Raw genomic sequence first — 17,978 nt, forward strand, 5'->3', positions numbered from 1 at the left:
AGAAATTATGAATATTATCATCATTGTTACTTTTGTTGTAATTATTTGTAAAAAAAGTTAAATAAGATTAACTGATGCTTGTTACTATGGAGTCCTTTCCGGTGATTAAAGGAGTCTTTTCCGGTGATTAAAGGAGTCTTCCGGTAAACTTTGAGTTTAAAAACGGCTGATAAAAGTTTTATTTACGTTACTCACTGTATCTTGGTGATGGCGACACAAAATCTTTTAACAAGGGTTAGCAGCCCAATCATATGATGAGTATACATTCCCTTAAAAATTAAAATGTGTATGGTACATTCATAAAACTATTCAATTTTTTTATTAATAAAAATTTAAAAAACTTTATTCAGAAAGTCAAAGGATACAGTTTGTATAGTTTGTGAAAAGCGTTGAAGATTGCAATAATTGAACTTTATGAAAGAGTCATGGAAAAAGGCTTACAAAAAAAAAAACTCTTCGAAAATATCTTGGACAATCAATGCGTCAGAAGACAGAGAATCTTTTTTGATGAGCAAAATTCAATTTTTGCAGTGATCATTCATTTTACAAATTTTCAATTTTCAATTTTCGATTTGTCTCCCCCTTTCCTTTCCGCCTACCCATTTTTTCCTACTTTAATTTGTATTATATTTATTCCGTTTTTGTTTTGTAATCTTTATTTCATTTTAACTTTATCATGGTTGTCAATTGGATAAAAAAACTCCAAAATTGTTAAAATAATTTACAAGTTCTGTACCAGAAGTACAATCAATAGATGTAAGTGGCAACAAGATAAGAGCAAAAATGTAAATCTTTTTATTTTAATTAAGTTATTATTTATTTAATTAACTTAACTAATTTAATTAATGAGAAAGTAAAAACTTTTTGAAAAAAAAAAAAAATGTCAGCTTTATCACTCATCAGGTTGAAAAAAGTGCCTTTTTTTTTTGGACCGGAATACGGTTTTCTCCACCATTATAAAACCAAGACGATTTGATAAAATATTTACATCACTGTGTTGATATACGCAGTTACACTCTACTTAATAACGTTGAATGAAGTTTATATGTATAGGTTTATTTAAATAAATGTTATGTACATAAGTTTCAAAGTTGTTAAATAGTTTCTCTGATCGTTTTATATATTCTAGCAATTTTTACTTGCTTTTATACTTAGCAAACAAAATTGAGTTTAAAAAAAAAATTCTCTACCAAAATGAAATATAAAAACTCTTCTTTTATGCGGACAAAGCCTTAATGTGAGAGTCCCACTCTAAACAATTATCAGGTAATTTCATATAATTCAGATAAAATAACCCTTTCTTTTATAAATTTAAAAAAACTACTTAGAAGAATTTTTATACGTGAAAAACATAAAATGACAACACGAAATGACATGAAATAATGAGGACGAATTGGTGCCGCGTGAAATGAGTTGTTAATGAAAGAGAACAAAGAGTCGTTAAACTTTGATTTGAACTTTAAACTGTTCTAACATCCGTTTTCTATCAAAAAGTCTAAAAAATATTGTTGTTTGCTTTATCTCTTTTTTCTGTGTTCGATTAGGAAAAATCTAAGAACGACGTGAGCGAGGCTAAACAACTTTTATTAAAAATGTTAAAAGTTCTTTTTGAGAAAAAATTCGGCAGTTTAAAACTTTTCAATTAAACACTTTTAACTCGTTTTATCATGTTGTGATAACAATTTTTTTTTAAATTCAACTTATTTCTTAAAATAAGACCAAGACTCGTTAGTTTTGAATCTGTTGCAAATTTCTTTACATTTTGATGATTATCTCAAAAGATACTTCAGAAAATACTTAAGATTATCAAAGATACATTAAGATTATATATAGAATAAGATACAAAATACTGAAGATTATCTCAAGGTAAAGTTAATTCTTCAGAAGAAGATTAAGATGTTACCATGTTAAATATTGTAGTCATAGTTGATATGCTTAAAGAGGATACTATTCTGACTTCATAAGTTATGATGAATATAGAAGAAAGAGATTACGGCTACTCGAAAATGTGATACTGTGACTATGCATTACTCAGCAAGCATAAACTGTTGTATAAAAAGTTTTTTTGATTACAGTCCCGGACTTAATTGTACAAGTTTGTTTGGGTAGTTTTTAAACAAACACTTTTTATTTTCGATGTGGAATTGATGCACCATTTGACGTCGAACTTGTTGTGTATATTTCGTTTTTGTTTCGTAGATCATCATCTTTTTTTAAAACCTTGGTTTGATTTCGACTCCTGTGTGGATGCGCCTTCCCAAAAAAAGTTCAGTTAAAATAAGCACTGTTGAGGTTACTGGTGTTTGACCAAGGACTGTTATAGTTTTTGTTCCTTGACCAACGTTTCTACTCTCAATGCGTTTAATTTCCTCATGATATTTATTCCTTGTTTATTCATTCCTAGATGCAGTTTTTTGCTCTTCCGTCTTTTTCTACTCACTTTCCTTTCCTAATAGTTTTTATATAAGGTTTACTAAGTCTCCCATATTTAGCATAAATTTTATTTATTGACAGCTTTACCTCCTCCCCCTCCCTCCCACCTTTAAGAAAACTATGTAGCTCTGCTTTATTTCTTTGTAGATGTCATTAGACTATTGTGTTTAATTTCTATGGTTACCTGTTCGAGAACCAACCCAAGATATAAACCCAAGAGCCTAAATATTTTTAAAAAAAAAATACCCGCTGGTGTAACGCCAACAATGGCATCCTATTAAATGTTTTATTTCTTAATGAGTAAATATCTTCTGCTTTCTGGGTGTAAAATTCTGTTTGCAAGTATGCTGGTTTTGAATCGATTTTCAAAAACGATTTCCCTTATTCGTTTTGTTGAACAATTCCTCAGCAGTTGGAAGTGGGTATCAGCCTTAACGTAGGGATTAATCTTTTTTTAAATTCACACCAGTTTCTTCTTCCCCGTCAGGTTTAGGCACAATTGCGAATATCGAAATAGTGATCCCCATTCTTTATAAGAAACTGGATCTAATAGACCCTTCTTTTTCTAGCGTTCTTAATCAAGGTTTACTGTTTCTTGAAGGTTTAAATAGGTTTAAAAGGAAATATTTCTGGCTTTGTAGAATAAATATTTGTAATAATCAACAAATGTACTCAATGCTCATTTATTTTAAGAGAAGTTCATGACGCAACTTTTGTCTTCATGAGTTTCTTTTGACAACATGAGATTTTTTTTGAACTTGCTCCCATGAGATTTTTTTTGAACTTCCTGTGTTTAATCGCTGCAATAAACTTTTTAAACACTTCTTGTGGTTTACTTTCAGTTCGGTGTTACGATAAGATATTTGAAAGCTTGATTAAAAATTTCTTGATCCCTTGTCAATTTTAAATAACATAATTTCGTTTATTTACACCCAGGTTTATTGTGAAAGCGTTTTCACAAGAAAGATTAAACCGGCATATTACTGACTCGTCTTTGGCTGGTGTGTATTCCTCGTTTGTGTCTACAAAATCTGTATTGCGCACAGCCAATTAATTTGCCGGCTGCATTCCCGGTAACTTTCGGTAGTTTTCGGAACTTCGCCCTGAGCCTCATATCGGTTAACCAAACTAATAAGCTGTTTTACTTTAGCTTCGGTCGCTTTGAACTCTAAAGATAACTTTTTGTTTTAAATGAAATAAAATAAATTAAATTGTCTGAAAATTGATTTAATATAAAGTTAGTTAAAAATTATTTACTTTCGGATATATAATATTATTTTTATTCAAACCCAATCTTCCGGTTTAACAAGGAAACTGGGCACGAAATAACTCTAAAAAAAAGTAAAGGTTTAAATTTTTAGACGTGTAAAATGATGAATAAAAACTTTTACGTGAAATAAAGCAAATATCAAATAATAAAAAATTCAATTGAGTTGAAAAAAACAACACGTTGATTTGGCAATTAAACTAAATTTCGAATTTAATCCACTTAGAGCACTGATATTTAGTGAGCGACATATTTTTACAACAAATATTTGAAGAGATGCTGCTTCTGGGATGCAAGTAGGTTTTTTTTTTTCTTTTAGTATCACAACTTTATGGTTTTACAAAATAAAAAATCATGTCCTTTTAAATAATAATTTCTATATAAGCCGAATTAATCCCAATTGATATATAATAATAAACTCTGGTAAGATTAGCAAAGAGAAGGAGATGCCATAAAAACGCGGGAAACTCCACGAAGACTATATCGTATTATCATCAAAAACCTCTGTATATAATACTTATATACTAATATTTATTATACTTATATTTTATATGCTAATATATAACATAAATTGTTCAAGCTTGGCTTTGCTTGAAAGTTAAATCAAGGATCCATTTGTGCCCGTAAATAAATTTCCGACAAGGTTTTGATTTATAAAGACCATGGAAAATGGAAAGAAATAAAGAGCAAAGTTATTTTAGTTTAAAACGTGTTTTTACATACTTTGTTACCTGTGCAGACTATATGTATATTCGAATTCGCATTATAAATTCATGTTATAAATAATCCATGAAATTTAGTCTCATGATCACGACAAGTTTCAGAAATTTCAATATTTTGTTTTGGGATTAAAATAGGGAACTTCGCGTCTTTTACTCAACTATCTAAAAACAATGTAAATATCTTTCAGAAGTAAAACGAGTTTAAAGCGATTTCTCGTTTGACTTAAACTGTCAAGGTTTAGAACTCAAGCTTGTTCCCAGGGCATTTTTGTTAAAGGAGTGACATTAGGCAGTAAAAGATTTGAAGCCTAAAAATGTAGCGTGCCTTTTATTTATCCTCCGGACGTTGCCTCTTACCCCTACAAGCCATCTTTTGAATGTTTTGTCACAGCGTAGAACTATACTGGATATATTTACAATCGAAATTTTAATTTTTTCAATTTTTACAGTTTTTTTATAATCAATGACTAAAAGAATCATTAAGAATAGATTATAGAATCTTTTGTTTGGCTGTTTGAATTCTTTCGAAAAATTTCGAATATTTTTAATTATATGAATATTCCCTTTCTACAAAATTGGAAAAAATCCAAATGCAATAATATACATGTGGGGCTATCATTGCCTTTCACATAAATTCAAAATAATGATTGAATATAAGGATTTACAAAAAGGGACAAGAGACAAATCATTTGTAAAGGGACAAGAGACAAATGTTTTCTTCAAAAGTTTTTCATATGGTAATAAAAAACTGCAACTGTTCAACAGAATGTTTGGTAAGCAATCTGTATGGGCCCCTTAGCATCAAAGATGGTGTCTACTTTTGCGAAGATTGGTGACTTAGATTTTCTTAAAACCGTCATCACTGATTTCGCTGATAAATTTTTTTTTTCTTTTTAGTTGTTTTCGTAATAAAGAGCTCAAGATTTTTAATAAAAAGTTTTTTCGTACGAAAAATTTAATACCATTGCTTAGAAGTTCTTATGACTTACTTTAGATGGACATAATCAGCATCACAAAAGATTTCTCAGGACCTTATTCATCAAATTGGACGGGGGTCAGATTTCTCAAAAAAATTTTCATTATGTTATCTTAATTTTTTGTTTTATAGCAAAAGTAAATTACTGTCTTGAATAATTTTGATCAGACTAACTACAATTTAATTGCGTTTTTATTTTAAGCTCCCATTTATTCTTAGCGTGCTAAGACTACTTATCATTTTAGTCGATTTGATAAGCTAATAGCCCGGGTGAATAAAAATGAGCAATTGCTTTTACTCAGTAATTGGTCAGCTTTATGTGAATAAAAACTAAATAATAATAATAAAAGCAATGCTCATTTTTATTCTACCTGCCTTATATATTGAAAGAGAAGATTCAAATTTTAATCACCAGAATCCTAGACAAAGGGTTGAGAAATACTTGTTGATGTCCAATTTTGTGACATAATGCTCAAATTAACGTAATTAATATAATTAATATAATTAATATAATTAATATAATTAATATAATTAATATAATTAACATAATTGAAATTTTTCGCAAATTTACTTGCGTGTTAATATTTGGTAATAGGGCTCAGAAACTTTGGCATCAAAGTTGTCATATATGCAAATAAAGTCTTATTCAAATATGAAAAAAAAAAAAAAAAAAAATAGAATAAAGTTATAACTATAATTTTGCCGAGGAATTTGAAAATAGTTTTTTAATCTTTGTTGGTGCATCTTTTTTTTACGGAACCGTAAACAATTAGGAGCTATCATGCTTCTCAGTAATCATTCTAAAAATTGTCTTCTCTCTCAAGTTCTGAGTGATTAGTTTAGACTAAATTATAACTTATTGAGTAGAGGAAAATGTCACAACAATTACAACAGCAATTACAAATGATATTGGCAAATATTATGTGTAATTACTGCTGTAATCACTATGATATCTGTAATGTGCCAATATAATCCAAAAAAGTATTGGGGCAGCTGTCATTTTATGACGTCCTGCTATTGGTTTTCCACCAAGTTGATGACGTGTTGATAACAAATGAATTGCAGTAGAGATTCAAATCGATAGAATCAATTGTTGAGAGCGGAGTTTTTCCAAACCGCGCTTAACAATTAATTTTATCATTAAACGCTTTGATTCAACTGACTCAGTACTCAATGAAATAAGATTAGGCGAGCCATCAACGATCAATGATTAAAAGACGCCTTAGTTTGAGAAGCTGAAGTTAATCCAAAAGTATCTGCAAAGGAAATTGTAGACTAATTTTGCAAACTGTTTGAAATGTTCTGAAAAAAAAGTTATTATGGCGGCAAAAATGCGCGGAAAAAGTCCTTGGTTAAAAATATATATAAAGTTATGCGATTGAATTAAAAGTCTTTAGACTAAAATTCATGCAAATAAACCACAATTGCTTTGAATAAAATGGAATAAATTAATTTGGTCAAATGTGTGCAAACTTTTTCTTCAAAACATCGAGTCAAAGTGTAAAGTAAGTCAGCCACAGCATTGGAGCCAAAAAACATAAAGACAACAGTTAAAGATGGAGGGGGTTACATGGGGTATGGAGCTGCTTTGAATGGCTGCTTGAAAACGAGTTGTTATTAAACAATTGAACATTGAATCGAATTAAAGGTTGTCAGGAAGCATCTTTCAACTGGATGACTTGCAAATCATAATCCAGTGAAACACCATGAAACCAGTGAACCACCATGAAACGAAAGGAAATCTAAAAGATATTTAAAACTTATTTTTTCCATTTTTATTCTTTAATCTTAAATTGAGCAACAACCCTCATAAAGTCACAGTTGGCCGAATATTTTATTATATATATAAGCAAGAGATATATTCTGTTCTTGAGTTCAAAGCTGAAAAAACTATAAACTACAGGGTGGATTTGCACTTCAATTATGAATCTTTTTTGGAAAAATCTACATAAAGTTCTGCTTAAAAAAATACTTTTGAGTAATTTGTCTTGTTGTGTCTCGTAGAAAAATTGAAATATTTGCCTTTAAAGTTAATTGCGTGGTTTGGTTCGATTCATCTTCTTTTTTATGTTTGTATTTGCTCCGCTTTAAGTAGGTGGATGCATGGCCGCTGAGAGGGGGGGTGGGGTGGGTGGACGGGGAAGATTCCCTGGGCTCTGTGTAGGTACAAACAATTTTTTAAAGTAATTTTCAAAAGATTTAAATAGTTTTGACTTTTAAAAGAGTTAATTAACTTTTATTTTTAACTTTCAATGACCAGAGCACACGTCTTTTGGTCGTGGGTATGTAATTGATCATAATGAGGGCCCCTTAAGAAAACTTCCCCGGGGCCCGAAATTTCTCTCGGCTGCTATGGGTGGACGTACTTTAAACGATGCTTCGATGTTCTTCCAACAATTGGGTTTTAAGTAAAAGAAGAGTAATCATTTTATTCTAAAAGTTTACTACATTGACGTCATCGACACGTCGTTTTTTTATTTTTTTCCAAACTTTCATAATCACAAATTTTGAAACGCAATTTTCTGTTGTGCAATACGGCAGTAATTTGTTTATAGAGTTTTGCAAAATTTGCGCAACTGAAATATTTTCTCGATTTAAAACTATTTTTACACTGTGAAATTTGATCTTAGCGTAGAACATTAGGTGTTGAACTCTGGGTTAAAGAGTTCGACTAACGTTTTAATGCACTAAGCATTTCTTTTAATGCTTTCTCTTTTTTTGCTGACTGAGTTTTAAGATTTAATTTTTTGGATCACGGTGTCTCGTATTAAAATTTTGTCCTAAAATTTTTTAAATTTTATTGTAAATTTTTTGTAAACGTTTTTTTTACAACAGTCTTTTAATTACATTCAAATGAAGGGCTCGAAAATCTTACAATCAATAGGGCCTCTAAAAGTCCATATCCGGCCCTGCCTTCAACCTTCATATTGGTTTTCCCTTTTCACTAGGCACCTTTCTATTTCCTTCTCAGTTTGATTATAAAAGTAATTACTTTATTATATAGTGATTGATTTCAATTGGTTGTCAGCTGTTAATTTTATTTCTTTTCTTTATTTTTCAGCAAATGTAAAATCTTCTCTAACTTTTGGTCCAGTTAAAAATCAGACGCATTTTTTTTATTCAACTCATTACTTATTTCATGAAAATGTCTTGATCAATTGTATTTTTTGGTTATCAACACAGCCATTTTGTATTTCACTATTGAAGCTGAAAAAAAAATGTCGCTTTATTTTATGTCCAAATTTGATTGCAGTTCCGTTTTGACGTCATTATGAGTAAAATGTTATCAATTTCAAAACGTCATCCGGAGAAGTTTATTAGACGGAACATTTTTAATGAGTCATTCAGCAGCCATAATTATTTTCAATTCCATCTGCGGTTTAGAGAGATACGGATCGGAAATTGTACTGCAGTGAATAGTCAACATTTTTGCTGACTATTCACTGCAGTACAACTTTTTATTAACACGAAACCAGTATGCAGAAACACGTAAAAATATCTAAAATATTATCCAACGGGAGTTGTCTTGAGGTAAATTACGTGGAAAATGTTGCGCAATTGGCGGATGACACGCTTAACTTTCTTTTTCTAAGATCATTCGACGTCATAGAAATGTCGAACAAATGTTAACAAATGTCTTAGATGTCTTAAATGATTGAAGTATTTGGAAGCATTGTTATAGAAATGCTTTGTTTAAAGGATTTGTTTCATATATCTGTATATTTGTCTTTATTAAATCGACAATCACGTTCACTGCATTCTCAAAAAATGTCCTTTTTAGCAATAACGAATGTTGTAATGAGTTTTTCAATGAGATAAATCTTATGAGAAACGTTTCTTGAAAATATTTCTTACGTCTTAAGTATTTTTTGTCAGGTTTTTGATAAAAATGACCCTTGCGCACTAAAAAGAATAGTCTATGAAACAACGATCTCCGTAGCCGTAGCAACAGCTCTTGTAACAAAAATCTTTGAAATAATAAACTACTTCCTCTATTCAATAGGTTACATCCTTGGAAAAAAAAATGAAGACGCTATTATTTTGCATTCTACTAAAAGTCATTCATGTCTATTTGTTTACTATCGTCCTGTTCTAGATCTGCTTTTTCTCCGACTACCCAAATTAGTACACTAAGTTAAAACAACAGAATTATAAATGATGTTGACTTATCGAACGTTTTGAAACTGTTTAACTGTTTGGATAGTTAAAAGTATAAAGGCATTTACGATGTTTTCGAGACGTCAAACTTTACACTTTAGTCGGAGTGTTCGTTTTAATGTTAGTTGATTTTTTTTTTTGTATATTCTCAGAGTAATTTATCATATCTTGTTAAATCATGATAACAAGAAGATAGTGAGCCGCAGTAATATTCAAAGGGGTTCTGGTATGCGTCTGTTTTTTTCTTCGGTGGTTTGCTAAGTTTATTCAGTTTTTTCAGAAATTTTCCATTTCGATTCGTCTTTTGAATTTTTTTTCTATCAGTTAGATGCAGTAATATACGGTGCCATATTATTAAAATTGCAAACATTTTTCTTTTTTACCTGTGTCAGCGGAATGCTTACATAGACAGCGAGCGACATTTTTGTTATTATTAGTAACCTAAGGTCGAAATCTTACAAAAACAGAACCTTTAGTGTTTCAAAATTTTTCTAAACATTGTTTCGTTATTTGCGCACTACAAGGAGTTTTTTTTTTTAAAGAACATGAGTAAAAAAAGAGTGTATGAAAGCTACTGTACCCAGCTTTTTTTGCTCACAGAGAAGCAATGAAATATGACCAAATATAAAAAAAATTACAAAACATCAGATGTTTGTATATAGAAAAAAGTATATGGTAAAAGGTTATCAAAAAATTATCATAAAACGATATTTAGTACTCATTCCGTTCAGTTAGCGAAACGAATAGCAACGTGAGATGCGGTAACGAGATCAAACGGAACATTGTGTGATGTAATAAAAAGATCAGACGGAATATTAACTTGTGATCTCATACAAGATAATCATGTAACAAGATAAACCGGACTTTCTGGTTCAAAAATAAGTATATTCAGGGCGAGAACTTAAGGAAACAGCAAAATTCTTCCAATGAAACTGCTGTCTGAGTTCAGCCAAACTTACAGCTCTGGGGAAGGATATGACTGTTACGTCATAGCTCGGTTTTCTTTCATACCTTTGGCGCCTTAACCTTAACAGTATATTCCATCTGTTAAACTAGATCATTCATATTCCGGTAATAAGACACCATACTCTTCAAAGTTAACCGCTGAAACCACTGCATCCTTGCAGTTTCCGATTAATCTGCTCATAATCAATATATCTTTAAAGGAAGATTATTACAAATCTGTCATTATTGTTAATGCAAACCGCAAACTTTAACCTTTATACGACGTAGTTGTTGTAGTTTGGATGTACTTAGGAAGATCTTATTTCCGTCTACTAAAATAAATCAATAAAAAATTAATCAACAAACACTTTTTTAAATTTTTTATGATCTCTTTGTGTGCAATCCTCTCAAATAATCTCTTTGTATGTAATCCTCACAAATAACTGACAACGATTGGTAACAACACTAAGTAGACAATATTCTATAAATAAATGCAAATGCCCACCATTTTTTATTCGAAGTAAACGGAAATTTTTGTCTTACAAGATTAACTCTGGGTTAAATTTTTTTTTTTTTTTATCAATAAATAGAAATTCCGGTCGTTGAGTGGCATATAGTTGTGCAACCATTGTTAATGTTAATCTTTCATAAATTCATCCCACATCACAGGTTCTTCGTTTATTGTGCTCTATTTTATGTTCGAGATAAATTGCTGACACGCATTTCAAATATTTATTTTAATACTTACGGCCAGCGTGACGCTTTGTTATACTCCCTCGTTACTTACGCTGCAATAAGTTGTTTTGGTTTTTTACTTTTATAGTAACGTTGAGACGAAATTCAAGAACAACATGTAACTTATAAAGATTTTTAAAAAAATTTATGACGTATTTCAAAATTTTAAAACATGCTTTTTTTTTCGATTGATACCAAATTTCTTTTTACAGACATCTTAAAGAAAATCACTATTTGTATGAAAATCTAAACGCGTTGAAGTAATTAATTAGAGGCGTAAATCTCTCTAATTTTTTTTTTTTTTTTTTTTTTTTTCGCAAAACGTTAATCCGAAAAAAAAAAAAAATTTTAAACTGAATAGGACTATTTATTAAATGTTTATATATTGCTTAGGCATTTTTTTTGAGCTTCTAATTGTAATGATGGCTTGTGATAATAAAAAAACCATAATATCCTGTTTTAAAATTTTTTAATACACCACGAAATTTTTTAAAATTTTTAAATGCATCATTAGAACTTATTTAACGATTTACAATGAAGCAACGATGCTTAAAATGCAACTCAAGTTGTTCTTGAAAGCTCGTGCGCTACGCGTTAGCATGAAATGATTTGTTGACTTTGGTTGATCTTGCAGTAAGATTTTAAATTAAATTTGATAATGCGTGATTCTGTTTATCTTGATACAAAAATATTTGGCTATTTTTACACCATCTTATCGTTCAAATTAAAGTATCATGCTAATAACCTTATCTCTATAATTTGTAAAGATTTTTTTTTGTGTGATATGAGATAAAATTAGGTAAAATAAACTCAGTAATGCCTTATTTTTGGCATTCTTTTACACAAGATGTGCTTTTAAAGATCAACTAAATAAAAGTTTGTTTGAAAAGTATTTAAGATATTTGGTTGAAAAGTATAAAGATAACCTCGCTTGAATAAAAAATATTTTTGCTTAGCGTTTTAGTTATGTACCATACACCATCAATTCTGTGTTAATATGTCAATTCTGTGCCTTACCAAGCTCACTAGATGAGCCCTCTAGCTCGCTAGATGAGTCACTGTGTTACCTTTATTTCATTTTTACACTACTATATATTAAGCATAAAAATGAATGTTGTTTTTTAAAATTTGCACCCCAAAAAAAAATCATTAGCATTTATTAATAATTTATTACTCCAAGTCTTTCATATCATTTGAGTGCACTGGTTAATTGAATATTACAGGATATTAACGTGTGCGAGTTACGTATTTTCGTAGGAAAATGGGAACAAATAATAACAACTTTTATTTTAACTCAATTTTGTTGACGCAAAGGAAGAAATTGTCATTTCATGAATCGATATAGACGCATACAAAGGTCGTACCAAATTGTTCGTTATGTATTTTCAGTTGACTGTGATGGTTGTTGTTATCCTGTGTTTTTGTGTTTTGCTTGTCTCTTGGTAAAATCAACAGTTAAAAAGTGGGTAACAGTGAGTTGAGTTTGAAATATGAAATCATTGCTTTAAATGTGTCAAAAATTCGTTCTTTTGCGAAGTTTCTTTTTAATTTTTTTCTTTTTATTAGGCCTTTCAATTTTTAGGAAAGTGAGGGAAGTAGGTAAATTGCAAAATGTTTTGCAAAGCATTATCCTTTTGGTTAAACGAATCACGAAAAATTGAAAAAAGTGAATTATAAATAAAACAACTGAACAAAGGTTCGCAAATCACTTTTTTTTTTTTTGTGAAGTGCATTTGAAAAAATGATGAAAAAGCTTCGAGGCTTAAGTTAGTTTAAGAATTGCACCGAACAGTGATTTTTCTAGTTTGTTATCCTCGTTTATTAAAAGGTGCGAAAAGTAGATTTTTTAAAATCTACTTTTCGCATCTTTTAAAAGAAAGATAGAGCTTTTTTTAAAATATAATTTTTAAAATATGATTTACTTGCATGGAAAGTTCAAGTTTTCGGATACAATGGAATTATAAAGGTCCCATAATTTGTGTAATAGTTTGGCCTTTTGGTGTCAATATTTTGGTGTCAATATTTTGGTGTCATTTTCAACATTGTTGTTTTAAAGTGTTTCCATAACTAAAAATATGGCGACGGACAGAGTCATCTTGGTATTTTGTTTTTCTCCTGAGATTTATATCAAAGGTCACTTTTTAAGTTAACAAATAATTTGCATGATGTATTTATTTATTACCATTTCTAACAATTGAATACTCTTTTAAATTACCTCTTTATCAATCACTGATCTCCACTTCACTCTAATCATTGATCTTTTTTAAATAGAATCTTAATAAGGTTGTAATCTTATTGATGTTCGATTAAAAATGATAAATGAAGCTCGCTAATTGTTTAACTATTTCTAAATCCGTTTCCTGTATTTTAATAAACAACAAATTTCATCGTCTATTTACTGAATTTACTATTTATTTGTATAATTCTTATAAAAATTAACCTGATTCTAACTGAACGATTTTTGTTCAGTTAATAATATGATAAATGAAGATGATAAATAATATGATATGACAAATATGATAAATAATTTACCAGGCGCATTTGTATCGCACTATTACTTCCCAGCTAGAACAAAGACGAGTTTGGATTGTTTTCTATGCGCATATGAGAATGTTCCTGCAATTACTGTGCTCTTATTTGCGTACGTAAGTCTTGCGAAAACATTGACAGCAGACAAATATCACGGTGAAAAAAACTACCCTTAGTAGGCATCACAAAAAACACAGTAAAAACACGTAAAAAATATAGCATCAAAATACCTTACTACTAAGGCAATATAAAAAGCGTTCTAACTTTTTAAAACAAACATCAACTGTACCTTTACAGGAATTTGGTTTTTCACCATGCTTTTTTGCCTATCTCTAAACATGTTTAAAGTGATTATAAATATAATATACGCTTAGCAGCTTTTATCTGTGACATTTTTTACAGGATTAACTATTTCTTTATAATCTATATTCAAATACTAAAGCAAAGTCAAGCACGTCCCTAAATATATGCAAGTTCTTAAATATTTGCTTTTCAAAATATCAGATTACCTCATGTTCAAAACAGTACCTAATTATCGTGGTATTTAGTATTCTGGTTAACAGGAACGGGGCAAATTACGAAGCAGTTTAGTTTGCACAGATAATTCTGATAAAATGAGATTAAAAGAGAATCGAAATTTTATGGAAACAACGTGTTTTATTAAAACGAAAACTTAGGACATACGAGATGTATTTGTAAGTTTTCAGTAATCGGATACATTTTAAAGCTAATGTCCAACTGGCGTACAAACTAACATGTCAACTAACATACCAACTTGGTTGTTGTTGTTACGTTATGTGAGGACCAAGAACCCACATAACCAAGATATTGTTAAAGAACTACAAAGAGATGTGTTATGCAAATTTGAAAAACTTCAATACCAATCGAAAGTGAGCATTTATTTTGACGGTAATCTAAAAAACGCTTTAAATTTTGTTTTTGAAGCAAAAATTGTTCATCATTAAAAAAAAAAAAAAAAAAAAATGCCACCTAAAATTGCAAACATACAGAGCTGCAAAAAATATCTTCGTATTATGCAGCGTACACCTATTGGAATGTCAACCATGTTGGAAACGAAAAGTTTTTTAAGTCCTTAATTACAGGAGCATTGAGCTTTAACAAGGAGCGTGTTTTTTTTTTTCATAGTTATATAAGTTAAGTTTAACATTTTGGCGCCAGAAATTTTTGTTATTTCAGAAAAAACTCCCTGCTTTCTAAGCAATTCCCTATTTCCAAAGATTAGCTAAATAAATATGATGGAGTGATAGATGTCACAATGTTTAAAATAGAACGATACATAATATATTACATTTTTCCCCCAGCAGTAAGCAATTATTTGCTGAAGAGCAAATACGTAATTGGAGCATCGTGACGCACAGATTTTCCAGAACTTGATTTAATCTGTTCTTTCGTTAGTTCCTTCCTTCATTTCTAGATTTTAAATAAGATTTGAGGGTTTTTATTATTTTTTAAAAAACGATTTTTACAATAAAAGTTGAATTATGCGGGTATGGTGTTAAAATTGGGGAAACCTCAGTTTTGTCAGAACTTTTTACTCATTTTTCTTCAAAGCAAGAAAAAATGACAAAAAATTAACACTCGGTAAGTTATTGTAAATATTTCCGGCGTTTAACGTTTACATTTGAAAAAGTTAGGCAAATTGTACTTAAAGTAGTTCCAGTCTCTACGGCATCGCAAGAAACTAAAATGCAAGCCGTGAGAGTTTTTTACCAGAAGAAACATACTCGTTGATAACTTCATATGTTGGCATGTTTGTTCCAATCTCTAACTAAGAGCAAACTGTTTATCTTTCTGCGCATGATTATTAAAAATCAATGATCAAAAGATGATCAAGTCTTAGACATATATGGAAGACATTGGAGTTTATATAAATATATAACTTTGATTTACATTTTATCTACATTTATATAATTTTTATAATTTTAACAAATTTCTTTAATATTTAAAAAACATAAAACAAAATGCTGTGATAAGATGGCTGAGGTTCAGTTTGAGATAAATGTTGGTGCTGGCGGTGGTGTGAGAAAACAAAATATGAAAACAAAAAAGATTTTTAGTGAACAATATGAAATTTAACACCCGTTGTGATAACTTTTACGCTAAGATTCCATGCTATGAGACGATTCAAGTATAGATGTACTTGCCTTTGTGATGTGTTTGATTATGCGAAAATATCAAAAGTGAGATGCAGAGATTTTTAATTACCCCCTTCTGGAGGAGGTCAATTCAGCAAAACTTCAAAGTTAATCAAAATCTATTTCTTTCATTCAAATTTTGCGCGATAAAAAGAAAAACCTTTTTAAAGACAGTAAAATTACGTCAGTTAAAAAAAATATTCTATTTGACCGAAGTTAACAACCAGAAGTTCGGAGCTTATGAGGTCGAACCTTATGTGGTCAGTTGACAAAAAAAAACAAACTGTTTTTTAGTTTTTCCACCGTTTTCTGTTTGAAGTTTTATTATTTTGATTTGAGACTACCTTTTTTCCTCTTTAAGTTTTATAAATTTGTTGTTATTTAAGTGTTCAAAATCTTGTTTTTTTAGAACTAATAATAACTTCAAAGTGTTATGTGACGATCATCATGTTGTCCAATTTGACTACTACGATCGCCAACTCATCAAACTCAATGCAACTTTCAGTCAAATATATGACTTTCTCAGAGTGGTGTCTTGTAGTTGCATTTATAATAATAATGTGCACGGGAGTGGTTGGAAATGCCTTTGTTATTTACGTGTTCGGTTACAAACGAAAATCTAATTACCGGTCAACGAGCGATTGGTTAATTCTTTATCTCGGTATTATTGATCTTTTGTCTTCGTTTTTGAACCCGCCCTTATATATCTATTGGACGTTAACACATTATAGGCGATGGGATTTTGGTGATTTAGGGTGCCACATTCTCCCGTCCCTTGGCCCAATAATGACATCTATTTCTTCTGGTGTGCTTCTTATATTTGCAATCGATCGATACTTAGCCATAGTGGCCCCTTTCCGTGGGGAATTATCGCATCGAACCGTAACTATAGCATTTTTTATAGACATCATATTATCAATCGGTGCTTACCTTCATTACATTCTTGCACTAAGCATTCATCCAAAATTTAAATATTGCTATATACCAGATGTAGCGGATTTTAAATACGGAATACCAAATTGCACGTTTGTAATTTTACGCTTATGCGTGTTTGCTACGGTTTTTGGTTTTACAAATATAAGAATTTTCAAAACGCTAAAAAAGTGCAGTTTGAATTCGACGACTAGAGAAATTCGAGTATCGCGTCTTAAGCAGTCAAAAAGAATCACGCTTGTACTGTTAACAATGGGCGTGGTTTTTACTTTGCTCGTTTTCCCAAGAGAATTGTTCTATTTGGTTTATAATTTATCGTGGATAGTCAGCCATAATGGCATCAAGTTTTCTCAGACGTCGTTAGAAATAAACTCGTGGTTAAAAGTTGCTCATACAGCAAACAGTTGCGCTAATGTGTTTATATATTCACACATGCAAACTATATACCGTAAACAAATTTTCCGTATTTTGTTATACTTTGGGTGTTGCAAAAAAGCGCTTTCGCGTAGAAAATTTTCTGTCACCCAAATGTCCTCAATGGGGGAAAAAAGACTTCTTTCGTTACGCAACAATAATCAAGATTGCAAAAAAGTCCTTTTAATACAGGAGGAAGATTCAACGAGTTCAAATGAGAATGTATTTTTTCGAAGAGCTCAGCAGTGGAAACAAAAAAAAGATCTTTCCGATTCAGCTTTTCTATGAGCAAAAAATTTTTAATACTAACGAATCTTTTGTGAAAACTTTGTGCTTTCTTGTATTTAGTATTTGAATTTTATCAAAATAAGGATTTTATCGCTTGCGTAAATTTTTTTTTTTACCTATAAAAAATATATACGAAATTCTTGAGCTTTGACTGACGAAGTAAACCATTTAATCATTTTAAACTGTGAGGGGCGGTTTTCGTGGCAGCTGGAAGGTTAAAACTCCAAAAAGCTTTTATGAAAGTTTGAGCCATAAAAGTTAGCCGATGCTCATGAGAAGTCAGCCAAGGTTAATAAATTATTAAGCCTTTATCACTTAACACTAATCTGGAACTTTGTGGTAAATACTAAGCATCTGCGTATCAAAACTTTTTTATTGGAATAGGATATTAGGTTATGCGTATCGTTTGTTTCGATATACAA

At 30.4% G+C, this 17,978-nt stretch overlaps 1 protein-coding gene, 1 long non-coding RNA gene and 1 pseudogene across 7 annotated transcripts; 1 reads left to right on the top strand and 2 right to left on the bottom strand.

Annotated features, from left to right (window-relative positions):
• Window positions 1-17,978, bottom strand: part of LOC149876693 (uncharacterized) — a 615,724-nt pseudogene that overhangs the window by 165,263 nt on the left and 432,483 nt on the right.
• Window positions 1,726-14,193, bottom strand: LOC149876701 (uncharacterized). The gene is made up of 3 exons (XR_016448567.1): window positions 14,055-14,193; window positions 3,691-3,764; window positions 1,726-3,601 (listed from the first exon to the last, which is right to left on the bottom strand). It is a non-coding gene; the product is annotated as an uncharacterized LOC149876701 (long non-coding RNA).
• LOC145191794 (neuropeptide Y receptor type 6-like) lies at window positions 3,978-17,653 on the top strand. 6 transcript variants are annotated; one of them, XM_090075060.1, is made up of 2 exons: window positions 3,978-3,996; window positions 16,331-17,653. In XM_090075060.1, the coding sequence occupies exon 2, from the start codon at window positions 16,369-16,371 to the stop codon at window positions 17,554-17,556; it is 1,188 nt and encodes a 395-aa protein (XP_089931186.1). In that variant the 5' UTR covers window positions 3,978-3,996; window positions 16,331-16,368; the 3' UTR covers window positions 17,557-17,653. The 6 variants fall into 6 exon arrangements, with proteins under 6 accessions (XP_089931186.1, XP_089931181.1, XP_089931180.1 ...); XM_090075055.1 differs by lacking the exon at window positions 3,978-3,996 and adding an exon at window positions 9,657-9,782; XM_090075054.1 differs by lacking the exon at window positions 3,978-3,996 and adding an exon at window positions 11,718-11,869.

Source organism: Hydra viridissima, unplaced genomic scaffold (assembly GCF_058129835.1).
Source record: "Hydra viridissima isolate aposymbiotic clone 2 unplaced genomic scaffold, HvirCarnegie_v1 scaffold_18, whole genome shotgun sequence".
NCBI classification, from domain to species: Eukaryota; Metazoa; Cnidaria; class Hydrozoa; order Anthoathecata; family Hydridae; genus Hydra; species Hydra viridissima.

Bases quoted from the DNA above. Each gene is read 5' to 3' on its own strand.
- LOC145191794 (XM_090075060.1), top strand. From the start codon at position 16,369: ATGTTGTCCAATTTGACTACTACGATCGCCAACTCATCAAACTCAATG.